Here is a 26,958-nt window from a genome sequence, read left to right as displayed (position 1 = left end):
CTGTTATTTCGAAATATAATGTCAGAATGCCATCTGCTGGAGGTAATACAGCACCATGGATTTCATGGACGTCTGCTGCACACTGACATCTGCTGGCTTTAAAAGAAAAGGCATGAAGACAAGTTTGCTTTTCAATGTAGCTTCCTCCAATTGTATTGTTCATTCAATAGTATTGGGTGGCCACCGTATAATAATAATATTACTACTACTACTAATAATAATAAATTTGACTATGCAGTTTAAATAAATAAAACAGAGTCTTCTCACTTTTCTTCAAATGTTTGGATTCATTTGYCTGAATACATATTTATGTCCATAAATTGGATGAGTTTGTTGTTCCATTTGGTAGCAATACTAAAGAATTGCTACCAAATGGAACAAATTAATTTTATCTGCTGATTTAATTAATTTAAGAAGTTTAGCTTTTTGCTCTTAAAGTCAGCAGTTGACCATGCAACCTAAAGCTTATCAGCATTTTCGAGGCTTAAATTGTTTGTGCGTCTTGAAAATGTCAATGGGACCCACCTGTTAGAGTGGATATTAAAGACAAAGGGACACAGCTAATGCAAATAGTCGTAATGTTTTAGAGTTTAAAATTTGTAAAATATAAGTAACGGCAAACATATCTAGATCACGCAAACAATAAAAAAAATAAAAAATACAACTCATACTTGTACCAACTAAATAACATCTTTAGTTTTATACCATTAAAAATAAGAATCAGCAAAATGTAAAAAAAAAAAAAAAAAAAGCAAAATTGTAATAAGATCATGTTTACGAGGTTAGATAATACAGTTACAAGTCAGTTTTGTAATTTATAACCATTTACTGCAGAAGTAGATAATACCAAATAGTGTGGAAGTATACTAAATCAATTTTAGTTCTTAGAGTGGCAGTTCATTTTTCAGCAGGACAACGACCCAAAGCAAGACCTTAAAGAAGAGGCTTGAGAGCCGCTCTGTGAACGTCCTGTTCAAGCCAGAGCCCRGACTTGAATCTGACTGAACATCAAAATCCGAAAATGGCTGCACAGACGTCTCCCATTCAACCTGACAGAGCTTCAGAAWAGCTGCAAAGAAGTACGAGCTAAACTTCCTAAATATATATGCACTAAACTTGTGGCTTCATGTTCAAAGAAAACTTGAGGCTTTTATTGCTGCCAAAGGTGGATCAACAAATGCTGTGAATTCATTGTCATAATGGGATATTTGTGTGGAGAATTTTAAGGAAGGAGATTATTTTAACACAATTTGAAATAAAGTTGTGTCATAGTAAAATGTGGGAAATGTAAAGCTGTGAATACATTGAGAATGCACTGTATGGGTGAATCTTTGTACAGAATCTGAACTTTATCAACAAAACCCAAATAAAAAACAGCTATGTAGTCCTTTAAGTGGGTTTTGTAATTAAAGGCATTGTTGATGGGAAAATTTTCAGTCAAAATTTCAGGCTCATTTTACTTCTTAAGAATATCTTAAACAAGAAAATGTGCTATGAAGAGCAGCTTTATGAGAGCTTGGTCACACTGAATTACAATAAGTGTGAGCAAAAATAACAGGATATAAATAAATACATTTAAATAAGCTGGCAAAGGCCATTTGCAAAACCTACCCAATGACAGTATCTGGTGCCTCGTAATGTATTGCAGATTTTGTTTCAGGAAGAGTTGCTGTGAACTGTGTTCAAAATCCTATAAACACAGTTTATGCAACTCATTATATTTAATAAGAAAGTAGAGCCAGTTCTTGATGACTATAAACTGGTACAACACTGGTTGCTTTCCGAAAGATAAAAAAAAAAAAAAAAGTCCTTTGCCCCAGGCACATTTTCTTAAAGAAAACACATGAAGAAGTATTTTCTACTTAGGGGAATCACACAACAATCACACAAGGGGGGAGAAGCTTCTGCAACTGTGTATTTGTGCTTGTTTTCCATTTTGCAGCCTGTTTTTAAAAAACCTGAGCTTGACCCTCTCTGTTATTTTAGAGACATTATCCTAAGCTTTGTCTTATCAGTATCCTCATGTGGGGGGAGAGAAACCCTTTTATGCATGTGCTGAAAATTGTACTCGAGATGTGTTCCTGCAAATAGAGATACTTTGAAGTGTCAGCTGAGAAAAGCACTCAGGAGAGAGGACATCACTGACAAAGTGGAAACAATGTTTTGTTTACTGCATCCAGGGTAATAGATGAACAACCCCAGTTCATTTTCAAAGATGATTGTTTTAGCTTTGATATCAGTGATGCATTTCAACGTATCAGCAGGATAAACAAAGAAAGGAAAAAGCAATAGTTATTAAAAAAAACACATTCTCAGTATGCACATACACAATTTTATGCTCTATGCCTCCCTAGGCTCATTCAAATGTTATATACACTCTGGATTTAGAAGAGGGCAGGATAATCTCTGCAGAAAATCAGGATAGAATAATCTTGCCATAGGCATTCCCATATTTAACATTTCCAGTAAAGTTCCACATCTTAAGGTTATAAAAATACATATGAATGCAGATCTGTTGCATCTTAAGCTCAGAAAACATGTTGAAACTCCAAACACCTTTTCAGCACTCGCTAAATATTACATAGTTATATTAACATAACACCTTTAATATTACAAACATAAACCAATTGTGCAAGTGTAGTGTAGTTTTTGTCTTTTGTTTTTATCTCATGTTTAAATTTCCGTTTCTTTTCTTTGGCTTTAACTGGTTTTCCTGGTTTTGTAAAGCCCATTGTACAGTCTTTTGTGCAAACGGCGCTTGACAAATAAACTTGCCCTGGCTTGCCATTCATTCAGGTTGATTTTTCATGCGAAGATTTATAGAAATATAACCTTTTACACAAACATGTTTCCAAATGGTCACTCCCATTTTCCCATAGAGAACATCCAGGACGGAGTATTGGAGCAGCTTGCTCAGAAATCGTTCCTTGTCTTTTCTAAATGCATCGCAAAATCAAAATGTGACCATAAAAAAAACATTTACATTACTGAAAGTAGTTGTAGGACATAATAATCAGATACAGGTGCTTCAGATAGTTAATGTGTAAGTTACGCTGACAAAAGCCTTTCACGTTGCCCTGAAGTCACCGGTCTGTTAACAGGTTCCTCCAGTTTTTATAAAGAAGGGTCACTGAATGTCTGTGCTCACATCATAATCTGGATTTCAGAGTAAATTCAGAAAATCATCTTTTCATGTTCAGAATTCAGTCATTTCTACTGAACCCCGAAAACTGTTGGGAGAAAAACAGTGGAGTTATATCACATTAAAAAGTAAATAAACTGGGAAGTCAGTTTCTTTACTTTTTAAATATTGCTACAGCTGTAGCAATATTTTTCCTTTTACACTTTGCTTTCACCTACTAAATGCTAAAGTCATTCAACTTTAGAAACTGGAATCATTTTGTATTATTTGCTTTGGACAAACTGCAAACAGAGCTTCTTATGGATCTCTTTCAATAATTACTTTTTTCTTACCGATCTTCCTCAGAGGTCAGATTTGTGGCCTGCACAACTGATAGCTGTCTTGTTGACAGAAATATCATGATCTTATGTGGCTTCTCTGCTTAACGCCTCCCTCAGTTACTTTGCCTTTCTTTTTCTGCTTTATGAGGAATTCAAAGCTTGGTATATTGTTTTAGGACCTAACCCTGCTACTTTCCCTACCTGCTGTGCTCTTTGGTCTTCATGATGCTGTTTATTCAGCTGGATTCATAAAACACTCAGAATGACTCCGGAAGGCACTGATTGTAGTGTTTATTAAAGGTATCCGAGTAACAGAGACTGAATCAAGACAAGCGAGACATCGAAAGAGGAAAAAAAAGAGAAAAAAAAAGAGAAAATAAATCTTTTTTTTTTCTACTTCACTATGACTTTTAGTTAAAAACATCAAGAGGTGAGGAAACAACATACATACCTTTAATGTTAGCAAATCTGCAAATTTATTAACCAGTAATGACCTTTACGTCCAACACTGTGTGAGGAAAAGTTGTCACGCTTTTGGGAATGAAATCAATGGAATGCAAATTCATTTCCCTCATTTTATTACCAGTTTTAATCATTTACTCCTTAAGGGTACATTTGGCCATTTTGCTACTAAATGCTCCACTTTTTTCACCAGATAATGCATATTTGGTTGTTTGAGTCATAATCTTCCAGGCTGCAGTGACTGTAGACCCAGGAGAGTTAGGCGATATTTTGCCTGTCGGCTCTTTGTAGAAGTTACTTCTGCTACATTAAGGAAACTTCTTATCTTTTATTACGGTGCTGATTACAATAGTTTTATTCAAAAGCTTACATTTAAATACACATCTTCCTCACGACATTAACAGTTCCCTTGCTGATCAAACTATTCAAAAATAAGCTAATTTAGAATTTGAGCATTTAAAAGCAAGCGTTCCTTTTCAAACGAGAACAGAAGCTGAATTTACACATGTAGTGTTTATTGGTTCTAAAAGGCAAACATGCTGGGTAGAAAGACATAAAATACACTGTAAGAGCATATTTGTCAGCAAACTTAAGCATGAACAAAAATGCAAGTTAGATTGCTGTTGAAGAACACCCTGCCGTCCTTTTCAGTGCTGCACTTGTTCCTGAGGACGTCCAGGATGCCTGCTCTGACCTCAGGGCTGAAGGATTCGTAGAAGTGCTCTGTTCCTGTCATGAAGCTCAGCAGACGTTCTCCAGGTACGCTGCTGCGGTCGAAGCATTCTGTGATGTCAAAGCTGTTGGGAACCGGATGTTCCTCGAATTTGAGGCTTTGGTCCTTGAGGCAGGCAGTGATCTCTCCAGATGAACGGTACTCGGTGATGCTTCCGACGCACAGCTCCTTCTTGTAAGTCTTCCACAGGACGTCCCAACCACTGTTGGCTGGATTGTAGAGAAAACAAAAAAACAAATGCTGAATGATCCAGGCTGATAAAGAAAGGCATGTATTTTTCTCTTCCGTAACAAGTAACAAGACGAACTCGGTTTAACGTTTTGCTTTTCAGTCAGAACTTACCTTCATTGTGTAGATTACTGATAAAGATGACTGAATAAGCAGAGTAATAATAGAAATCTTGTATATTTAAATTGTGTGGCGAACCAGTCAGTCCAACTCTGCTTACCTGCTTCAACAATGATCATGAGTCTGCCGTTGTTTTTGAGGAGGCCATGGTGGAACTTGATACTTTCAGCCAGGCTCTTTACATAGTAGATCATCTGTGGAGGAAAAGCATTGGTTCCTATGGCTTCACTATTTGCACATGCAAGTGTAATTTTTTTTTTCCTTTCATTTATATTCAAACAACAGGAATCACTTCAATTACAAAATGTGCACTAAATGAATATGTTGGGTTTTTTTTTTAAATCACAGCCTTAATATGTTTCACTTGAATTTTAGGAGACAAAAACTAAATGATGCATACTTGTGAAGTTCAAGGAAAACGATACAATTGTCTACATTTTTAATAAAATAAGATTCTGAAAAATGTGGTGTGCATTTATATTTCATCTCGCCTGAAGCAATACTTTCTAGAACTCAGCTGCATCCGTTCATTTCTACTTTGCACTTGTGCAGTAGTTTTTGTTGGTCTATGACATAAAGTCCTAAATTAATAAATTGTCGTTGGTGGTCACAATGTGAAATATTTCTTAGCAACTTTTGCAAACAATGTACATTAGAAAACGTGTAAACCTTTTTTATAAATATATTTTGTAGGAGTTATAGTTTAGCTTAATTCAAATCTGTGCTACATTTGATGCATTGACAGTTCAGGGAGTAGAAGGCAAAAGGTAAAACCAAACTTTCTTCAACTTTCCTGGATCATGTGTATGAAATCAAATTCCTTTATGCCTCCCTTTGCTTTCTGATAGTCCTCACTGGACATGATGTGCCAAGAGAACTGGATCTTCCCAAGGTCAGCAGTCTTGGCTGCCAAAGCTTTCAAGACATTCAAAGAGAGAATGCAGCAATCATATTAAGATATGTCATAACATATACACACATCTAGATTCTTCAAAGCTTTTCAAAAACTGGAGACTGGAATTTAGCCACAGAACGGTGATCAGAGCATCTCCTAAATGCTTTATTTTTTTTATATTTACAGAACACAAAATGCTGAACTAAATTATCATTACCTTTGAAGTTGGCTGTGAGCTCAGAGCTGCCCTCCACAATGTCAGCGGTTATGGGAGCAGAAGGGAAGGCCGACTGCAGAAGTGAGAGTATCTGAACATCCATCTCACCTGGAACAGACCATGAAACACAACTGGGTTTTTTTTCAATTAAATGTTACAGTTCTGCTCAAAGTCGTGAATTTTCTTTTTTGAACGGCACCATTCTCTTGCTTCAAAGACTTGCAATTCAGCATTCAGCTTCTATGCACCACAAATTTGGAACAAACTTCCAGAAAACTGTATAACAGCTGAAACACTGGGTGCCTTTAAATCTCAACTTAAAACCCACCTGTTTAGAGTTGTTTATGGCAAAATTAGGATTACAGTGCAGGTTTTGATGACTTTGATGTTTTTAATGTTTTTATCTTGACTTTTTATCTATTTATTAATTTCTTTTATTCCTCTTTCTACGGAACCTGGTGCTGCAAGGTCCTGTTAGGCCTCCGCCGTCCGTGTTAAAGGGACGGTGGAGTCAGGTGGAGTCAGGTGGAGTCAGGTGGAGTCCGGTGGTGACAGGCGGCGACAGGCGCTTAAATTCCGTAACAAAAGTGCGTTTTTATCTTTTTTAATCTTTTTCTTTTTTTTCAAAATATCTTTCTCTTTCTTATTGGTTATTCAATGTCACGTGCTGTTTTTATTTTTTCTTTAATTATGTAAAGCACCTTAAAATGCCTTGCTGCTGAAATGTGCTATACAAATAAAATTGTATTGATTGATTGATTGATTGATTGATTGATTGATTGAATCTTCAGAATCTTCAAAGACACATGCACAGTTACAAAGTCGGCCTTCTATCACCATCTATCATTGCTAGGATTAGTACTAATGTCCAAGCCAGATCTAGAGGAAGTCAGCGTGTTTATTATCTATAGTTGCATTGATTACTGCAACAGTGTCTTCACAGCTCTTCCTAAAAAGTCAGCCAACATCTTTCATTGTGGTTTCTTGAGGTTTTTTCTTCTTCTTAGGTTCCTGGGTATTAAATTGAAATGAGTCTGTTGTTTTACTTTATGACCGAATTGTAAATTATGCTGACAGCAGTCGGTTAAATATCTAAAGGACATGCATATTGCTTTTCTTCTTATCCATATCTTTATGTGCAGTCTTTGCTCTGAAACCTTATAGAGCAACCGTTGGCCAATATTGATCAGTGAATGTCAGAAGTTAATCAGTGGTTCGGTTTCTCTTCATTGCCCCTCGCAGGTTGTCAATCACTGGGGCCTTTTTGAATAAATTATTAACTTGTAGTTTAAATCTGAAACGTTTTACCATACCTCCCCCACTCCCAACACCAAGAACATCCAGAGTGCTTTTACCAGCTCCAATTCTGTAAAACATAAAAATCATGTTTTAAAAAAACAACAAAACCAGCCAAAATAATGAATTTAAATGAAAGCACTGAATTATGAGTCAATAATTAAGCAAACAAACAATTTACTATTTTCCTTATTCATTCAATGCCCAATTTTCTACAAATAGATAAATCAGCAAACATTATAAAGTTGCTTTTTTTTTTTTTGTTCCACTGCGCATGTGCGACTAACTCTGAAGATAACAAAAATGCATGAATGAGTAGATCGCTCCTTGTTGTACCTCTGAAATTCTGCAGGCAGGACGTTTTGCAGACACTTGACGATGGCTGCGTGCTCTCCGGACTTTTCCAGGTAGAACTGGAAGATGTTGACACTGCAGCCTTCATAACAAGTGTGCGTTTCTGCACTCATGACTGCACCCTGCAGTACACAAACCAAACACTTTTATCCACATTGTAGGCTAATTTAATTTAGATAATGTGAAAAAATATACCTTAAATTTGTGGTTTTTTGGGGGGAGGTAGGAACAGGAACACAAAGTGCTGCGCCGCTTTCTTAAATTCACGCTGCAGGACTGATCCCCCTCCCAGAAGGCTGGTCGTTGCGTTACGTAACTGTTGAACTCTGGCTCTAAAACAATAAAAGAGAAGTCACTGCAGCTGTTCTGCTAACACAGAAATGTGTTCCTGAACTTATTTGGTCCTGTATGTTTTGGTAATTAAAGGTTCTTGTCAGAAATCGACAATGGAAAACGTGGTTATCTAATGTACTTTTTAAAATACAAATACTTTAATTGCCATGAAAGTAGTCTTTACTGTCATAAAAGTGTGAGTGTCGTATTATGTATCTTCAAAATCACAACAGAAAAATTGTTCCCACTTCTGCGACTATTATTTTCTGTGACTGTGACTTCACGCACTTAGCTCTGGTCCCACATAATGTTTTTTTTTTTTTCCACCACAGAAAGTTTCTCTATCAACCTTGTAAATCACTCAGATCTTCTGGTTCTGCTCTGCATCTCCAGAGTCAGAACCAAACACAGAAGAAGCAGCAGGAGTTTTTAAATTAACTTTCAGAAAACTGAATAAATGCTTCAAGCAAAAGCCAATTTATTTCGATTAGCTTTTAATGATAAATTGAACATTATTGATTTCACTTGTGTTCCATTTTTGTAATACAAGTTCCTTGCAGTGTAACATTTGTCTGATGTTTCATGTCTTCATCATGCTCAGCTCTTTGACTTGCCTTTGTACAGAAATGTGCTTTACAAAAAACTTAGCTTGCCTGTTGGTTGAGGCTAATTATTTCTTTAGTTGTTTTTATTTAGTTGTAATTCCACTGTCAAAAGTTTCTTGATACTCAGACTTACTCAAAATAAGCTGATGGTTTTTTTTTCTAACTCTCAGAAATTTTTTTTTAAAAAGGGTCAATTTTGAATTCCTCTTTTCTTGCAATGTGAAAAGAAAATCCAACCAAATTTAAATTCCTTCTCAGTTATTTTAGACTACAAGAAAAATGACCAACCTCAATTTAACATATTAAATATTCAATTAACAATTAACTGAAAGTTGATGTTCATTTTTGGTTTCTGATGAGAACTTCAAAGATGCACAAACTAGAAACTTAAAACACTGTTAATTGTGCCTTCAGATGGCACCAACGTCACTTTTTCTGGATTGGCAGCATAAAATGTGCCTAGATCTTTTTGCTAAATGGTTTACATTTCAGAGACAAGAAAATATGAGTTCATTTGAATTTTAGATCACAAGCAAATCAGTGACAGGAATCCTTGTATTTGTCCAAGACACGCTGATAGTTTTGGAGCATTGGCTTTCATTAGGACAGCTAGAAACAAAGTATGAGAAAATGGGACATTTTTAGTTTTTTCTTGTATGGGTATTCTGTTTGTATTCATTTAAACATCTAAAGGAAATCTTTCCAAATTAAAATTTCCACTAATTTATCACAAAAAAAGGGAGAAACTGCTTGCATTTCAATTGAACATTTTGTATTTTAATAATGAAAATCAAATTCTATAATGATTTATGAAATACACTGCAGCTACATGGGAAAGAGTGAGGGGGAAAACATACACATAAATCTGCCTTTGGCTTTTTAAAAATATTCTGCATTGCTCATTGATCTTGCGGAAAATTGATGTATTATATGTGTCAACATGAGAATCTACAGCGACATAAATTTGAATCCCATGAGATGGATGACAGGGCTACACATCGGTAGCAGTGGGTTCAATAGTGATCCAATAGTCTACCAAGTCTGAACTGAAACACATCACAGGAAACGACACGTCACGACATGTATGCATAAATGTCATTGACTAAATAAAAAAAATGCAAAATGGCTGTCTGACAAAATCTGTGTTGCTTTATTGTTGCTCATTTGTGTATTACACAGTCACCAGGCTGTTAGTCATGCTGAGGTGATTTTTAGGTGATGGGCTTTCCTGGAAGTGTGAGGTTTTACTTCATGCTAGTCTGGTGAGAACTTAGAACAATTACTGCAGATTAACCTCAGAGAAAACACAAATTAGTCCTGTTTTTACTGATTATGCAGTTTAGGATTAAAATTATCCGGATGTCAATTTTAAAGCACAGGACAGTCATCATTTTCCCTCCAGTAACTAATGGCGCCCTCAAGAGGGCGCCAGAGGTTCAGACATCTGCCTCAAGGTCTGCATTTATTGAGTTCAATGTAAATGTGGAGGGGAAGAAATTCACGCCAACATAAATAATCCACGTTTTATGTCTCACATCAAAAGCTCATGAACATCTAAACAGATTCCTCATTCCACGAAAGATCATTTTGTTAAAACTCAAAAAGAGTCAAAGGAAGAATAATGTTGCTGCAGCACGAACGGCTGGTGGTGTTGCATCAGTGAGGCTCAGCATTTCAGATTATTGTACAAAATGTTAAGACATTTTGTTTCACTATGTGGGATTGCTTCAAACTGCAGAGACATTAAACTGCCGTTATTTATTGGTTCCAAGTAAAATGATAAACTTCTGAGAAAATGAATTTTGTGTTCTTTACTGCAAACCATCGACGTCAGAACAAGCAGAAGTAATTTCTTAAAAATGATCACTTTGGTGGTAATGTCTTTTTATAATGTAAATACATTACCAGGGCCTCATTACTGAACTAACATTTCTATGGCACAGGGAGTTCCTAAGATAAGAATCGTAAAACTAGATAATGCAGGTAATTTGAAGGATTCTGTCTTTTCTTCGATTTCAAAGAAAACATTAGCGCTGTAAAATACTGCAGTGTTTTGCCTTTTTCTGAATATTGTGTTTTTTACTGATTAATAGAAATAAAAATGTTTAATACACAAGAACATGGAGTAATATTTCCAGTTGGCAAGTGTAGTTTTTATTTTGGATTTTTCTATTAGATTTTGCACAACACTCATTAGCAGCACAAACTTGCTCTTAGAGGAATTAAAGTAGAGAAAATTTTACAAAATACAAAAGAACATTTCTTCAGCATCTTTATATTGTTCTATACATCATACTTAAATAAATCATTTTGTCTTTTATCCCCTTCCATGTACTAATAATTGATCATTTATGGTGAAGTTGAATAAAAATTAAATGAGAGTATAAAAAAAACAAAATTTCTATGTGATTGTTCAGATTCGTCACTGTGAGACTCCAAAGGGTTATCTGAATTCAGAAATACAAAATTAAAGCTGCAATATAATTTGTCTATTAGCAACAAACCCAGATTATATTTGAAATAAATTAACCCGACGGCTAAAGAAAAGACTCCCAGGAGCAACTGTGTTTTCACTTACCCAGTTCAAGTCCTACTAGAAATAATACTTCCAATCATTTTAAAACATAATGCACAATTACTTTAAGCTTATCTAAATTGATTCTCAATGAAAAGCTAATTGTCCAGTTCTATATTTATTTGTACAGTAGGAATAAAGCGCTCCCGGAGAAAGAAAAAAAAGAGTATAATGGGGTCTGGGCAGCAGCCGGCCAAGAGCAGCTCATTACAAACTGTAATGACCGGAGAAAAATCTGAAGCTAATGTCTGTAGCGGAGTAAGAATGATCTTTGATGTCATAATAATACAAGTTTAATCATAAAAATTGAAAGGAATGTATTAATTTATTTTATGTTAGAGGACTTTAGAATTCATAAAACATCAACATTTATACAAAACTAAATTCAACACAGGATAAAGCTTGAAGATACTCAATGTACTTGAAAATATTTCATCATCATCTAGGACTAATCTGACCTTGACTCTAGCTAAGATCTGTTTTTAATTTGGCTCATTGATGACTATGACACCGAGGTTGTTGTTAAAGATCACTCTGCCCTCAGACTCCATGCTGCAGTCCGGATGCCGGAGCAGCTCCAACACGCCGTCTTTCAGCTCTGGTGACGCCGTTTTATTAAAATCCAGCACTTCGGTGAGAAAGTCAAGCAGCAGCTCCCCCTTTTCATCTCCCTGAGTGAAACACTCGGTGATATCCATTTGAGATGGCAGGTCAAAGCTGTGGTAGCTCACTCCCTTTGAGTCCAGGAGGCTTTTGATGTCTCCCGTGGTCACGCATTGACTTATTTCGGTATTGCAGAGCTCGTGCCTGTATTTCCGCCACAGCTTCCCCCAGCCGCTCTCCCCTTGAACAGGTGGGGCAGAAACAGTGTTAGCGTCAGCATGGTAACAATGTTTACAGGTATTTTATGTTGTAGACCAACAGAAAACACTGAGAAATAATGCACAGTTGTCAAAATTGTTTCACAAGTGAAAAAACCTGATGAGTGTCGTGTGGATTTATATTCAGACTGTCTCCTTTGTAGGAAAACAGTTCGCTGCAGCAGGCAGGACTATGTTCCTGCTGGCTTTGCTTTATCTAAAAACATAATTCTTTGCCAATTTTTCTTATTTCTAAAACAGTCCAGGCTCTGTGAAATTCAACATTAAATCAAATTTGCCATAGATTATCAATTGGATTTAGGTTTTGGTTCCTCCACCTCAGTCTGAAGTCATCTTCAATGACTAAACTAGACTCAACTCCAGCTATCTTCTCTCAGCTCTGACCATCTCTCCTGCTCCTGCCATGAATGGCAGGTGTGTTAACAACAAGGTGCTACGTCAGTATACTCCCACATAGCATTTTGCATAAAGGCCCAAAAGTCTGATTTTTGTTCCTTCTGACTATATCAAATTTGTTGTAATGTTTGCTCCGTCATGTGGGAAACTGCAAACGGGGGTTTTGTCGTGACAGTTTCTTGCTTCTTCTCACTTTATCACCGCCGTGGCTAATAGTTGTTGTCTCCCTCCTGAGCTATGGATCTTTGAAGCTCCCCCAGAGTCATCTTTGCTCATTCTCTGATTAATGCTCTCCTTGCACAGACAGAAAGTTTATGTGGGCGGTGAAACGTAAGGCAGATCGTTTGGGGTATCGGAGTAAAAAAAAAGATGAATCCCATTTCTCATTTTCCTTCCACTTCATATATTTACGCATATTTACTTTACGTTTTGTTGATCTACTCCATGAAACCCTAATAAAATACACCGACACGTCTGGTTCTCACACAACAAAATGTGAAAAAGTTTGCAACTGTATTTCCCCTTGAACAAATGAAGCGTAACAGTTTCCTTCACATCAGCGAGGAATAACAAGGACGATTGTTAATTTAAATTGACGTCAATCAACTCACCAGACACAAGAATAATGAGAAGCTTCCCATTCTTATCGAGGAGACTCTGGAAGAAGCTGATGGTAGCACCGGGATCCTTCACATAGTACAGCATCTGTCGATTTCACCACACATAATGAGCTGGTAACTGCATTCTTGGAGCACCTAATTATATTGCTATGCTAGACAGATGCTCTAATGGGATTAATTGCTGCAGAGTGCCACCTAATGAATATGACCTAGATGTGTCGGAAATACAGCACCAGGGCTGGCAATGCTTCAGCACCAACCTGTATCATGTGAATGAAGTCTGCCTTCTTGGTCGTCTCGCTCAGTTTCCAGCTCTCCTCAAACTCCGAGGCCGTCATCTTGTTCCAGGTGAACTTGATGTAGTTTAGCTCAGGTTTCTGCGACACTAAAACTTAAGACAGATACTTAACAAATATAACAACTGGGGTTTTTTTTATGTAGGGAGGTATAGATATACACTGAGCTGAAAAGAGTACACATTCCAAAATATCCGGTTTTGATGATGTAAAAAAAAAAAAAAGGAGACCACGACAAATCATTTCCATCTTTAATGTTCCAATTCACCTTGTGTTATCTGAAGAACACACAAATTGGTTAGAGAGAGGAAACAATCTGTTCAAGGCAGCATGCAATCTCCTGTTTGCACTCTCCTTTGAGCTGATCCTCTGTGGAAGCAGCTTTTCATTCAGCTTCAGCATCTGACGGGAGTCTGTCAGCATTTCGTATCTCGACTTGGAACTCGTCTACTCTTTCATACAAAAGTTCCCAAACTCTGTCGGATTTTGCGGACATGTTTTGAGTGCAGCCGTGTTCATGCCTCCACACAGATCATCTGTTGTCACATGCAGAACATAAACTAGCAATTGAAAGAAATTCCTGCTGCTCCTTCATTGTTCAGCCTCTCTGACCAGTTTCCATTTTAGTTTTTCATGAATCTTGGAGGACCATCTGCTTTTTAGATGTCTGTCTTTACTGTGTTTCATTATATTTTTTATGCTGTAGAACCTTTTTGCACACTTGGCTTGTTTAATATTCTCAGTTGTAACTTCTCAGAAAACTATGACTGCAACTGAAAGCCTCCAAATGTGCCAAAAAAATAAAATCCTACAAAGCCATTTGAACATGCTTTTATGTTAATTTGATTCAATATAATTGATGGGAGTTCTGTGTAACTAAATGCTGAAATTTTAAGGAGCCTCAGCTGTGTATTTGTTTGGAGATGTGCAATTTATGCTCACTGTTTACATTACTTTTTAAATTTTTTAATAGCTTGATTTAATTTAATTGCACCAGATGTTTCTAAATGATTTMATTTTAATTTTACACATTGACTCTTTTTAAATCTGGAATCTAAAAGGAACCATGCCTTTGCTAAATGTTGATGTAAAAGTTTTTTTTTAATAATTCAAAAGGAACTAGGCCAAATGAAATATTTTCTTGTTTTACAAAGTTAAGTTTAAGCTAATTTGGGAAATTTTGTCTTTTTTTAAATTGAAAAAAGACAAAAAGGCGGTAAACACAAAAAACATTTAAACTCAGGTCAGAAATGTATTTCTCTGCTTGGCTGTTTTGAATCTCATTCATATTTATTTAATCATCATTTTTATTTAAACATAATGCAAAAGATCCCTGTATGCATTTTATTAATGAGCCTTTAAGTTGTACAGCAGGAAACAATAAATCTGCGTCATTCAACCGAATCGAGTGACATTCTACTGGCCCCAATGACTTTTTGGGGTAATGTCAAAAATAAAGAAAGAAATATGCTTTATGTTCCCACTGTGGGAAAATTAAGGAAAATTCAGGATATGGGGTGAAAAAGATCAGTCTGTGATTGGCTGGTGTTATGGCTCCTTTATATAAACTTAGTCAAGTTGCATGAGCAGATACGGAGGTAAACACATGCCAGAACATGAACTGAGTAAGCATAGACACACACACACACGCACACACACGCACATCGTTCTCTGCTCATTAAAACCCCTTTTCCATTGCCAAGTCTTACTACAGCCTGGTTTGTTCCTCTGGTTTGTTCCTGGTCTGTCTCCAAAAGTCAGACATAACTAACCACTGATTTTAAGAAGCTTATGGGTATCTGGAAGTATATTAAAGCAAACTAGAAGCCTTGAACTGTGTTAAGCATCAGATTGCAGACAACCAGCCACTTGTCATTGGAAGAATGTCGGAGGGGTCGTCGGTTGCTGATTGGTCATTGTGGTTCAATGATCAGCTCTTCTCTAAAAAAGCAGCGATGTTTTTATTAATTTATTGACAAGAAGGTCAAAGGCAGCTTTAACACAATGCTTCAGCATTAAAAATACAAAGAACATACCCTCTCCAGCCAGAAAATGAAATATTGAAACATCGTTTAGAATGCATGTGAACACAGATACACTTTGTAAGAAGAGGGTGAACCTTAAGAAGACTGTACCTTTGTAGTTGTGTAGCTGCTGGCTGCTTGGCTCCACCACCTCATTATCTACTGTCACCCCTGGATGCTTCTTGTGTAGCTCGTTGAGCATCTCTAGGTCTATCTCACCTAGAAGAAGCAAGGCGGTTAAAAACAAAAAAAGAAAAAGTTAGAGGCAAAAATGTTAACTTGTTGAAATCCCTTGGTTTTTGTTTTATAATGCTGCGTTACAACAAGAAAACCACAGAAAAATTGTATCATAGGTTAAATTTGAAATATAGCTGACGCTGCTGTTTCGGAAGCTGTTGCTTTCGACCCGCAATAACTGGAACACTGACCAACATGTACATTTTTTAGCCACTTTCTGTTTTAGCTGCTCACGTGTGACCGTGTTTAGGTTTCAACTTTTTGAACAGATTTGTTCTGTTGTACCATTTAGTAGCAAGTCTCGCACATCGTGTAGTTTACATCCAGATCTGGCTTTGAATCCAAAGCTTTCATACAAAAATGAAACAACTTTTGTTAAACAAATGCCATTTGGAGCAAAATATGAAATTGAATGATAAACTTAGTTCCATATCCATAGAGTGTGTGTTTTAAGCCTTCTACTGAAGGTAAAAAAAAGTTAATGTTTGGACTTTTATTTTTATTTCTGTGGTCAGAAATTGAAGCCTAGGTGTCTACATCAAGGACAACTTACATCTGAATATAGTGTCTGCTCTACCCAAATTCTTTCTAGATGTTTAATAGAGCCTTAATTAAAAAAATAGAATTATATCTTTTAGTGCTTGCATAGAAAGAACTGTAAGAAAACAGTGTTTATCATGTAATGCTAACATTAGACGGCACCAGAGCGTTTAGTAAATCACTCTGGAGTTCTGCCTCGCAGCTACAACTCATTTATACTGGATGTAACATTACTTTATAATTCCCAACTCTGGGCTCTTAGGCAAGTCAAATACAACATTATGATGTCACCACAAAAAAAGTAGATCAAAAAGTGAAGTAACCTCATAAAGTCCACATGGATTAAAAACCAGAGCAGGCACTCTAACTATTATTCTGTCAGTATCATTTGACTAAAGGGAGAACATTTTGTTCACTTTCCTATTGACAAGTTGCCACGACGAGAGGAGTAAATTTAAGCCATGGAGCCGATGCCAGGATGCAGTGAATTGTTTTACCTTGCAGGGAAGTTTGTAGTCATTCTAATGGATTTACAAGTCCATTAGAGAATCCATTATGATACAGAAATGACAGCTCAGGTAACGTAAAAGGATTGGCTTTGACATAAGTAAAGGGTAGCAGTACTCAGAGGGCAAGTGCTCAGTTTGCACAGGAAAAGAAATGACTGCATTGTAATAGAACCTGGTGCTGTAAAGCTACGTGGTGTTTAGGTCATTTTGTCAAACTAATAGTAAATAAAATGGTCAGATGGCAACAAAAAGCCTCCACACGGTCTTTTCTTTTTCTCACAGCAGCCATGAATAAAACTCTCCAATCGACTCAGAAGCAGCCGACTGATTCGCCAACGTTCCCTCACCTTAGCTATCTGCTGCAGAGGTCATTCAGCTATTTACCGTGTCACGCTGCACATAAGCTAAGTTCAGCGGTGTCAGCGCCATATAGTTTGTGCTCTTACCAGCTCCGCTTCCAACTCCAATGACATTTAGATGGGACTTTCCATCTCCAATGCTGCGGGGAGAGCAGAGAAAGCAGGAAAAAAGAAAAAGCAGAATGTCTTCAGAGCAGCGACGCCTTGAAATTCACAGCTTCCAACCTGCCAAATGTGGGTCACATCTTTTTGGGCCTGTAACTGACAATTCTGCCTGACACTCGGGAATGTGAGATGTTCTGATCCAACGACTGAAGCCTCTGCAAGAACTTGGGCTTTGAATGTCGCTGTGGCGCGTTCTGTCAGTCAACGTAAATTTTTATTAACTCCATTACACCTTTTAATTAACTTGCGAGTCACATCCCACCGGCTTCCTGACGGATCTGCTTGTGAAAACGTCAAAAAAAGAGCCGAGTTTGGTCGGGTTCTCTGCAGCGCGTCAGTCACCTCCCACAGCCTGCGCCAGCAGAGAGACCATTTATGCACTTACTTTTTGGGAATTCACAACCATGCACATACTATTTGACTGGTTAAAATATACATTTAGATCGCCAGCAACGCATTGTTAATCTTTTTCTTTTTTTTCTTGATTGCCTTTTCTGTCTGTTCGAACTAAATAAATAATAAATAAATAAATTATATATCCCTGCACTCTAATTAATTTGATATTTGCTTTTTCGCACAGCAAACTGACACGAACAAATTATATGCATTGCAATGAAATTCACATATTCCGTTTTCCAACAATAAGTACTAACTTGTGTTTTTTACCTACCAGTTGCTTAAAGGTCAGAACCATCTCCTGCTTTATGGTTCTCCAGTTAATCAAAAACCCTGATGTCAAATCACATGTTCACAGTTCACACCTGCAGGATTTTAAAAGCCAAGATACAGATTTGTCTCAACTTAATCCTGATCTTCAGCTGACAATGAATTGCATTTTTTTTTCCTTCATCAAATGCATTATTGTTTCAAAATATATTTTGGCACCATTAATGAAGCCTTCATGCAACAAGAAAATACATATATTTTTCACAAACTTAAGTGAAAGGCTCATTTGAACTTTTGATCCAAAAAATATTTAAATATTCTATTCCAATTGTAACACAGCTGAAGCAACGGACAGCATGTTTTTTTTTTTTTAATGAAAGTCAGTTCCTATTTAAATTTCAAATAATTTTTCTGTGAAAATCACCAACCAAAAGCAAAAAAAGATTTGCTCATTTAATAAAGTTTTCTTTCCTTCATGCAAAGCAACATAATATTTTTGTTCCTCTTTCACGCAAACTGCATAATCATAATAATTTTGTCAAGACTTGTCAAAATTACAATTATCTTGTCGAGAAATATTCCTCTACCAAATGTTGTTGTGACGGTGCAGGGGAGGAAAGGTTGGATTATTAGTATTGTATGTATCTTTGCAGTTTTCACTGTATTCACAATTCAGTTTTTATGAATTTTTATGTGGAATTACTCAAAATTATTCACCGATTTAAAAAAAAAAATGTATTGGGCATGTCTAAAATAAATTCTAAAGAAAATGCAACCACAGGCCGTAATATTTTCAGTTGTCCATGTGTTAAATCATTGTTAAAGCAGCTTTTACCTGGACAGAATGTCAGGTAGTTTGCTGTGGATGAAGTCCCGCATGCATTGGTGTTCAGAGGAGCGCTCCAGAAAAAGGCGGAAGGATCTCTGGTACCTATCATCATCATGAACCAGACTCTTCAGTGGGGATCCCATGATGCCTGTCTGGACAAGAGGCAATTCATTTAGGTTTATGCTTTGGCTGGGCCGTACACTTTAATCAAATTCACTTTACGCTTTTTGTCCTGTAGGGAAGATAGTCCCTTCACCAGGTCTCAAGACTTCTACAGCCTCTAACAGGTGTTCTTCCTGTATTTAGTTCCATTTATCTTGCTATTGACTCTGACCTGATTCCCTGTCCACGCTACAAAAAACACATTCCCACAGGATGATGCTGCCACTGTGTTTTAATCAGATGTGTCAGACTCAGAAAAAAAGCCAAATAAAGTACAGTCAAGCTCCTCATTTGTAGATTCTGTAAAGTAAGAAAGYGTATATCACATTTCACTTCCAAATAAAACTSGAAACATACTGCCTATGTTCTGTATGATGTTTTAGTTTGACTTRAACACCTAACAGTACAAACACAAAAACATAACATTTGTSCAATGGGATCTACTATTTAAAACAGAGTCATGTRTGGTTGAACGTCAACACACCAAAGCGGTATTTCTCTGTTATTGGAACGCTAAAGCTGGACATTTATCTGTTTTTTTTTTCTCTTCCATGTTTTATTACGACAGCGCTGCCCGTTTATTGACTAAAATGACTTCGGCGGCAGCGGAAACACAGAGCTGCACGCAGGCAGGCAGGCAGACCGGCAGACAGACGTTGCCACGTCCCCTCCGACATAATTATGTGCAGCTGGTCAGAATGAGAACAAAACACGCCCGTCCTCCGCTCAGTGAACGTCAAAGAGCGASTTTCATCGTTCGCTAAGATTCCCGTCATGAGCGTGAAAAGCAAATCGTGACGATGATCACTTACTACGGTCTTCCGGCAGAACAGCGTCCGGGGAAGGTGGAAGGCTGGAGTGAACCCTCCCACATGTGTCACAGCTTCTTYCCTTTAGGGAGGGCGAAAKGTGGCGGAGGAAATCCGTCAAAGAAAATCCGTCTTCCCAAGGCCTGGCCGCTGTAACTTGTACGTTTTCCTTTGAGATGAGCGTTTATTTTAAGRATATTACCCTATGAACGACCTGAGTTTCTAATCTGACTTTACTGCCTTAAATTTCATTGTAATAGTTTTTGTCAAATCTGAGGGAAATTTCATGTTCACGGRCGGTCCAAGGTTTAATGGGGGCTAGAGCGGAACTTCATTTGGAGCCTGATTTGGAGTTACTTTTAAATTGTCTTTAGTGGGATTGAATGGTATTAATGTTTTTGAACATACTTAGCAAGGTGGTCGATAATAGCCTGGTTTTGTTCAAATGTTTTCAAAATATACATAAAAGAATAATGTGAATTGTTTACAGTGGAGTCAATAGAATTGCATCTATTAAAATGTCGAGGCTTGAATGCAAAAGATCCATCTATAAAAATACAAGTTACAGCATTTAAAAAGCGTCAATTTCTGTCTATGACACTCTATAGTGAAACCTATGGATAAATGCCACAAATAATTGCAATATATTTAATAAAAAAATGGCTTGTTTCCATGTGCAAAAACTGAATAACGTAGCGTTTAATCCTATAAGTCTTAATGTAGCAGTTCAGCCAAATTTGCAGTATCGCAATTCTGCCACATTTTGCGCCATCTGAAAAATCCCAAGTTTCTGAAAGGGGAGATTTTGTGCTTTCCAGCCAAAATCAGGTTATTATGGTAATTTCACGGGCTGCACAGTAGCGCAGTTGGTAGAGCTGTTGCCTTGCAGCAAGAAGGTTCTGGGTTCGATTCCCTGCCTGGGGTCTTTCTGCATGGAGTTTGCATGTTCTCCCTGTGCATGCGTGGGTTTTCTCCGGGTACTCCGGTTTCCTCCCACAGTCCAAAAAACATGACTGTCAGGTTAATTGGTCTGTCCAAATTGCCCCTAGGTGTGAGTGTGTGTGTGCATGGTTGTGTGTCTCCGTGTTGCCCTGCGACAGACTGGCGACCTGTCCAGGGTGACTCCCGCCTCTCGCCCGGAATGCTAGCTGGAGATGGGCACCAGCAACCCTCCCGACCCCACTAAGGGACAATGGTGAAAGAAAATGGATGGATGGTAATTTCACCCCCACCAGGGAGTGGCACTTTTAATAGAYGGCAAGTTGCAAAAATAACTTGCTAGATATTGAAAGTTCCAGTAGTTATGGACATATGAGAAAATAAATTTACTCACATGACATTTAAAGAACTACGTACATTTAAAATAAACAAAAAAATAYCCAGGCGGAGACTTTAAATTTACGACATAAAGGGGGAAGTAGTATAGATCTGGAGGATKATCTGCTTTTAGAGGTCCTCTGGCACAGATGGCTTCTGTAAGAAGACCAGATGGAGAGGCAGCAGCTTGTCCCACCATCTCTTGATAARTCCAACCTTMATTCATTATTGGACACAGAGTTATGCTAATAATGTTATACTGTTAGCTTCAAATAAACWAATTTTCATTAGTCCTGCAATTAGCTTTTGAAAAATTTGAATTGGGAATGAAACAAGCATTATTTGGGCTCAGGGAGAGAATCGTTTATTGTCTTTTTTGAGTCCCACTGAGTTTTCCATACGCTTTAAAAAAACTGCCACGTCACTGTTCATGTCAGACTCGACTTCAAAGTCCTTCCATTAATTACACAGGGTTGCACCATCTTATCTCTTTGGTCTCATTGTTTTCCATGTCACCTTTTCTCTGTCAGACACAAAGTTACAGGGTTAAAAAGGAGACAAAAAAAATGAGGGGGTGGAAAAGTTAGCACTTTTCAGCCATGATCCATCTAATTGGAATGAACTCCCTCCTGCAAATGATGAAAGAGATTTTTAGTCTGACTAACTACGTCTAATTCTGYGCCAGATGTTCATTAGAAGGCACTGTTAAAACCTCCCTCTCTCCTTTTATCTCTGCTTACGCACACACTCTCACACCAATCTGCACTCAATAGAAAAATTACACACACAAGTTCAGCTCACAACACTCAGTTTATCATCATTAATTAGTCCCCAGCCTCACAGATGTTAGGTGCTACAATGACTGTACAGATGAAATGGTGCTTTGAGCTAAAATKAACCAAACTAACCTGCATTGCTCAGATTTACAGTAATTGTTTTATCAGATTTATCTCATCTATTCGTTTTAAATCTCTCAGTTTTGAATTTTTTTTCTCTTTGGCCAAAATCGGCTAAGCACATCACCCTACACAAGACTCTGGACTTCACTCAGCTTTTTTATTTATTTTTTGGTTGGTTTATTAGTTATAGGTCGAATTTCTTAAACAACAAACAGAGATATATAAATTCTATTCAAATCCATGTTCCAGCTTATCAATTTAATCATCTTATGAATTATTAAATACTTACATTTATAAGATGATTTTATGTGCATTAAAAAAAAAAAAAGTTAATCTGAAAGTACCAGATATTTATGCACATAATCTTATGGGTGAACATTTTTTTAAGAATAATTCACATTTCTCTACAATTCATAAAAAGTAATTAAAAAACACACATACCGAAAGCATCTCTGGTTGCCAAACACTGAGCAAAAGAAAACAAACAGGTTCTTCTTCTTCTTTAGATWTTAACGGCAGCTTGCATCCAYAATTGYTGCACTRCCGCCATCTGYTGGATCCTAATGGATCTATAAAACAAACAGGTGTCTGGCTGAAACCTCTATGACTTAACACAAGGTAACCACACCTTTCTCWCACAWYACCGCCCTCTTGTGTGCAAACAACATATCACCAAATAAGGTCAAAAACACAGGAAAGAATACAGTTATTTCATGTGCAACATAATAATGATATTGATATAGCGACACAAAGTAATTAGAATAACAAAGTAAGTAACTTTTGAGAGCCCCTAAACGGATGAGGAAGCTTCAGACCGTAGGATAAGAGACAAAACGTTGTATTGATATTTCTCTTAAAGGTTTTGAAGAATTGCTTTACTCAGTCTAAAGCATCAGTCCCTCCTTTTCCTCTGTGGAGAATGTTGACACTTATGAGCATGAAGATAAAAAAAAAAGGTAGAATGGTTGATCATTTACTCCTCCACATCAACAATTGTTTTGGAAAGAATAGACTAATCTACTAATCTACACTTATCTAACAGCAAATGCTGATGCAGTTCTAGGCTCRGAGACACAGACATGTCAGTAAAACAGCTTCAGAAAAGAAACTTTGCCCACATCACTGCTTTTAATGATATGGGAGGGTGCAGAGAGTGTTGAGGTCCTATGAAGGCCCTCACAGAGAGGCTACTTAACGTGTATTGCATGTTGCATGCCTAACTGCTGCAGTTTCGAGGTCGGGATTGTATGTGTTAGAAGTGGGAAAGCCGATAACTGTGAACCTTTAAAATGGGAATGGCATCTGATTTTAGCTCTTGTTCAACTTAACCAGCATCTATTTCAGAAAATGCAGAATTTATACGAAAAATGATTCCTCCTGTTCTGATTTAAAGAGGATATGAATTTCATAACTCTGCCCCATGATGCACAGTTCTATAGGTATAGGTATGTGGAGGAAGTTGCATGTTTAATATTTATCGATATGTGYTTCGGACAAACTTCCTTGTGTAAAGTAAAACCTCAAAGAAAACCGATCCCAAAATTCTTTGAACTCTAATCATTTATGTAGGTGCAGAGAGACGTAACAGGCAGGGAGGTTCACTCACCGCTTCTTTATTTATGAGTTTTATGAAAGAAATATGAAATGTCTTATAAGTGATATGATGGATGGAATTACATAGTACTGACTTTGCCTGGAGAATATTGGTGTTCTGGTGAGATGAGAAACAGAACGATTGGTAGAAAATGATTAGCGCAGGTTAGCCTGAAAGCAGCACCCTGCTGTGGAGATTCCTTTCCTGTGTGGTCAAAAGATAATACAAGGATAAATGGAWCAAAGTACAAAATGTTAGAGGCTGCAGAAGCACTGAGACTGTGGCGTTGTAGCTACAATGAATGTCCCTTATCAAAAAYATAAGGCAAAAATATGGCACAGTCTTTAAGGTTTTTGGAAAAAAAGAAAAAAAGTTTCCAATCATGTAATAATTTGATTTGGCCAGTAAAGTGAAATCCAAATACAAGTACAAATTGTGTTTATGAAACCTTTTTAAAGGTGCTGTACAATGTTGGATCATAATTCTCCTTACATGCTCCTTTTCTGGGTTTTGTGCCTCTCATGCAGTCCAYAAAAAGTTGACTATAAATACATGTGCCAATGCATTCCTCAGCTTATCAAGAAGTAAAATGATCTCAGTTTTAAGTGAGATTATTTTAAAGAGTTCAGTAGTTCATCTGATCAAAACTAGCTGCAAGAAGGAATCCCAGGCAATCAGAATTTCATATGAATACCCTGAAGGGATGCATAATGGTGGTCATCCAAAGGTTATTTATAAATAAACAAAACTAAAGCAGTGATCTGCTGTTGATCACCTCTGATTAAGCCTGTTTGTGGTGTTTTTATCTTCTAYCATTTTGTGTAAGCAGTCTCTCCACATAATGATTATATATAAATTGAATAACATTTACTGTTTTAGAAGTTCAAATTATTACATGTAGTATTTTTTTGGGAGACTAGAAGGATAATACTTTCACAGTTTCATTTTCTATGATGCAGATAAACACATTTTCTATTTCTAGTAAAAAAAAAAAAAAGCAGTAAACATTCATTGTGTGAAATGGCCCCACAAACGTCTTTAAGTTTTTTTTTTTCTCTCTCCCAGCTCTGACAAACTTCACCAAACCATATTTTATTAGAGTGTTCCTGCTTCCTTATGGGAACAAATTTAATAAATTAAAACGAGAAGCTCAAACGGTCACGTTGCTCATAAATCTTCACTAAAACCTCCAAATGTGTCTTGAAAGATGCGCAAATGAGATGAATTGGACATGACAGGATCGGCCCCCGTCTTTGCCATGGATCAGATGGCCGTGACACAAGCGTTTTAATTCAGCCTYGTCTTAAGCAAAAGTGACAGGATTAAATAAATGAATTAGATGAGACAAAGATTTAAACTCTGCTTCGCTCGCAGCCCGGGATTATCCTGGGACTATCGGACTGGAAATCTGACTGCAGGGCAAAATGAATCTTATCAACTGCTTATCTGTTCTGGGCTTTGCCTTARAGTCTGCGGTAATTACAATATATCAGATGTATCAGGACTTGAAAGTCAAGGAGCCATGAAAGATCTTTGCTGGTCTGGAGCTTCTGCCTTATAAATATCCCTCTCAAAGAGGGGGTAGTGAGAGAAACGCAGGCCCTTTTTTTTGATTTTCACATGATTTCACAATTTATTTGAATTTTGTCCAGTTCTCCATGTACACACAATAGTAACACAAATAGCTTAGGTACTGTAAACAGTAGGCAAAGATGTTTTTCGATCCGTCGGACACACCCAAAGGAGATCTCATAAGCATCTGAGAACAGAAATGTTTCTAGTTAGCTTATGATATGTTGTCAAGAGCATCGGAATAATTAAAATTTGKGTTTTTCCCKTACCCAACTTTTTACCATGTGTGCTTTTTGCTCCCCCAAATTTCAGAAACACTGGCCTAGAAGAGACTGTTACTAAAATGTTTGGCAACTTATGAAACAGAGATTTTTTTTGCAAGGCCACTTGGAGCGCTCTCTGCCAAAATAGATCAAGCATGCCTACATACAGAGACAGCTGCCGAAATACAGTTGTTGTGACATGTAACAACCATATTTGTACAACCAGGAGGATTATAGAGTGGCTGAATAAATACATTCAAGATGAGGTCACATAGAATAACAGGTGCATCTCATTAAATAAGAATATTAGCKAAAAGTTTGGTTATTTCAGTTATTCAGTTCCAGGCGATGAAACTGGTGGATTTACATAGATTTGATACAAACAGGTGGACAAATTTCAAGGGATAATTTCTGTTTATTTTGATGACACAACTGCTGGAAATTTAAAATTCAAGTTGTCAGAAAATTGAGAACTTACTGAGAAGTGTGTCCATGTGCTTATCAGGAAAAGCATTTAATTTTAAGCCTGTCCCAATGAACAATTTATTGCATAATAAATTAAAATGATTCCAATGGCTAAGATTTTTTTGAAGGGCAATTTTCTTTTACATAATCCATTTCTACAATCTGTTTTTGTTTGTGTGTGGTTTTTCATTTCCTTTTATTATTTTTTGTTTTTTATCTTGGATATTTAAATTGTCTTTCAATTACACTGTTAAGTGCTTTTCCAGAATGAAAGTTTATTAGACTTTGAGAGGGAAAACTTGAATTATTGTGCTATATGGCTTGAAAATAAACTTTATTGTTTTATATATATAATTTTACAGACTATTTGTTATTAAGTAAAATTTGTTACTGTGACAGGCCTAATATTTGGTCAACACTTCTTTTGTAACATGAGTTATTAGATTAATGCAAACGCGGCATGAAGAGGATTTTGAATCTCAGATTTGTGAGCAGGCTTTGATTCTCTGAAGGCTGTGGTTAAATCCCTGCTGCTTGTGCACTTTTTCTTACACTCAACTTTCCACTTTGATACGACGCTCTGAATTACCAGCTGCWACCTTGTTGTGGAGAGTTTCAGTGACTCTCTGCARGAAGACTGTCAAGTCAGCAGTCTTCACAATGACTGTGTAGGTCGTWACATTGCCATGCCATTATATTTATGCAATTTGCTTTTTACTATTGGTGTTATGTAGTACTCTCTATTTTATGAAGAAAAAAATATTTCATTAGCTGRGAGCCATAAYCATTAAAATGAGATTAATACATCACTGTGTCTGGTGAATCTATAAAACACGAGTTTACATTTTTTAACTAAATAGCAGAAATAAAGTAACTTTTCAAATATATTCGAACTTATTGAGATGCACATGTGAATCTCTTTGATTAGTGGAGGCCAAATGAGAAACAGCTTAATACCTGGTGAGCACCAAAATCACCAAACGCAGGAAAACACGGATCCTCCACCGAGTTGAAAAGAGAAGTGAAGGTGAAAAGGGCTTTAAAATCCACTCAGACTTATTAAAACACATTGATG

At 36.9% G+C, this 26,958-nt stretch overlaps 2 protein-coding genes across 5 annotated transcripts; both read right to left on the bottom strand.

The window, feature by feature from the left end:
- Positions 1 to 4,263: 4,263 nt before the first annotated feature.
- On the bottom strand, positions 4,264 to 8,072 carry LOC103460754 (histamine N-methyltransferase-like). The gene is made up of 7 exons (XM_008403058.1): positions 7,963 to 8,072; positions 7,750 to 7,889; positions 7,431 to 7,483; positions 6,118 to 6,225; positions 5,799 to 5,920; positions 5,106 to 5,199; positions 4,264 to 4,866 (listed from the first exon to the last, which is right to left on the bottom strand). The coding sequence occupies exons 2-7, from the start codon at positions 7,878 to 7,880 to the stop codon at positions 4,514 to 4,516; spliced, it is 861 nt and encodes a 286-aa protein (XP_008401280.1). The 5' UTR covers positions 7,881 to 7,889; positions 7,963 to 8,072; the 3' UTR covers positions 4,264 to 4,513.
- Positions 8,073 to 10,836: 2,764 nt separating this feature from the next.
- On the bottom strand, positions 10,837 to 26,038 carry LOC103460763 (histamine N-methyltransferase-like). Of its 4 annotated transcripts, none has more exons than XM_008403073.2 (7): positions 22,431 to 26,038; positions 18,809 to 18,954; positions 17,230 to 17,282; positions 15,609 to 15,716; positions 13,438 to 13,568; positions 13,169 to 13,262; positions 10,837 to 12,124 (listed from the first exon to the last, which is right to left on the bottom strand). In XM_008403073.2, exons 1-7 carry the CDS (start codon positions 22,437 to 22,439, stop codon positions 11,763 to 11,765), a joined length of 903 nt encoding a protein of 300 aa, XP_008401295.1. In that variant the 5' UTR covers positions 22,440 to 26,038; the 3' UTR covers positions 10,837 to 11,762. The 4 variants fall into 4 exon arrangements, with proteins under 4 accessions (XP_008401295.1, XP_008401318.1, XP_008401312.1 ...); XM_008403096.2 differs by having other exon boundaries at positions 18,809 to 18,950; XM_008403090.2 differs by lacking the exon at positions 22,431 to 26,038 and adding an exon at positions 19,777 to 19,925 and having other exon boundaries at positions 18,809 to 18,950.
- Between the last annotated feature and the right edge of the window lie 920 nt (positions 26,039 to 26,958).

Source organism: Poecilia reticulata, linkage group LG2 (genome assembly GCF_000633615.1).
Source record: "Poecilia reticulata strain Guanapo linkage group LG2, Guppy_female_1.0+MT, whole genome shotgun sequence".
Classification (NCBI taxonomy): Eukaryota; Metazoa; Chordata; class Actinopteri; order Cyprinodontiformes; family Poeciliidae; genus Poecilia; species Poecilia reticulata.
Note: the sequence above shows the minus strand (reverse complement) of the source record. Positions and strands in the feature narration are given on the sequence as shown.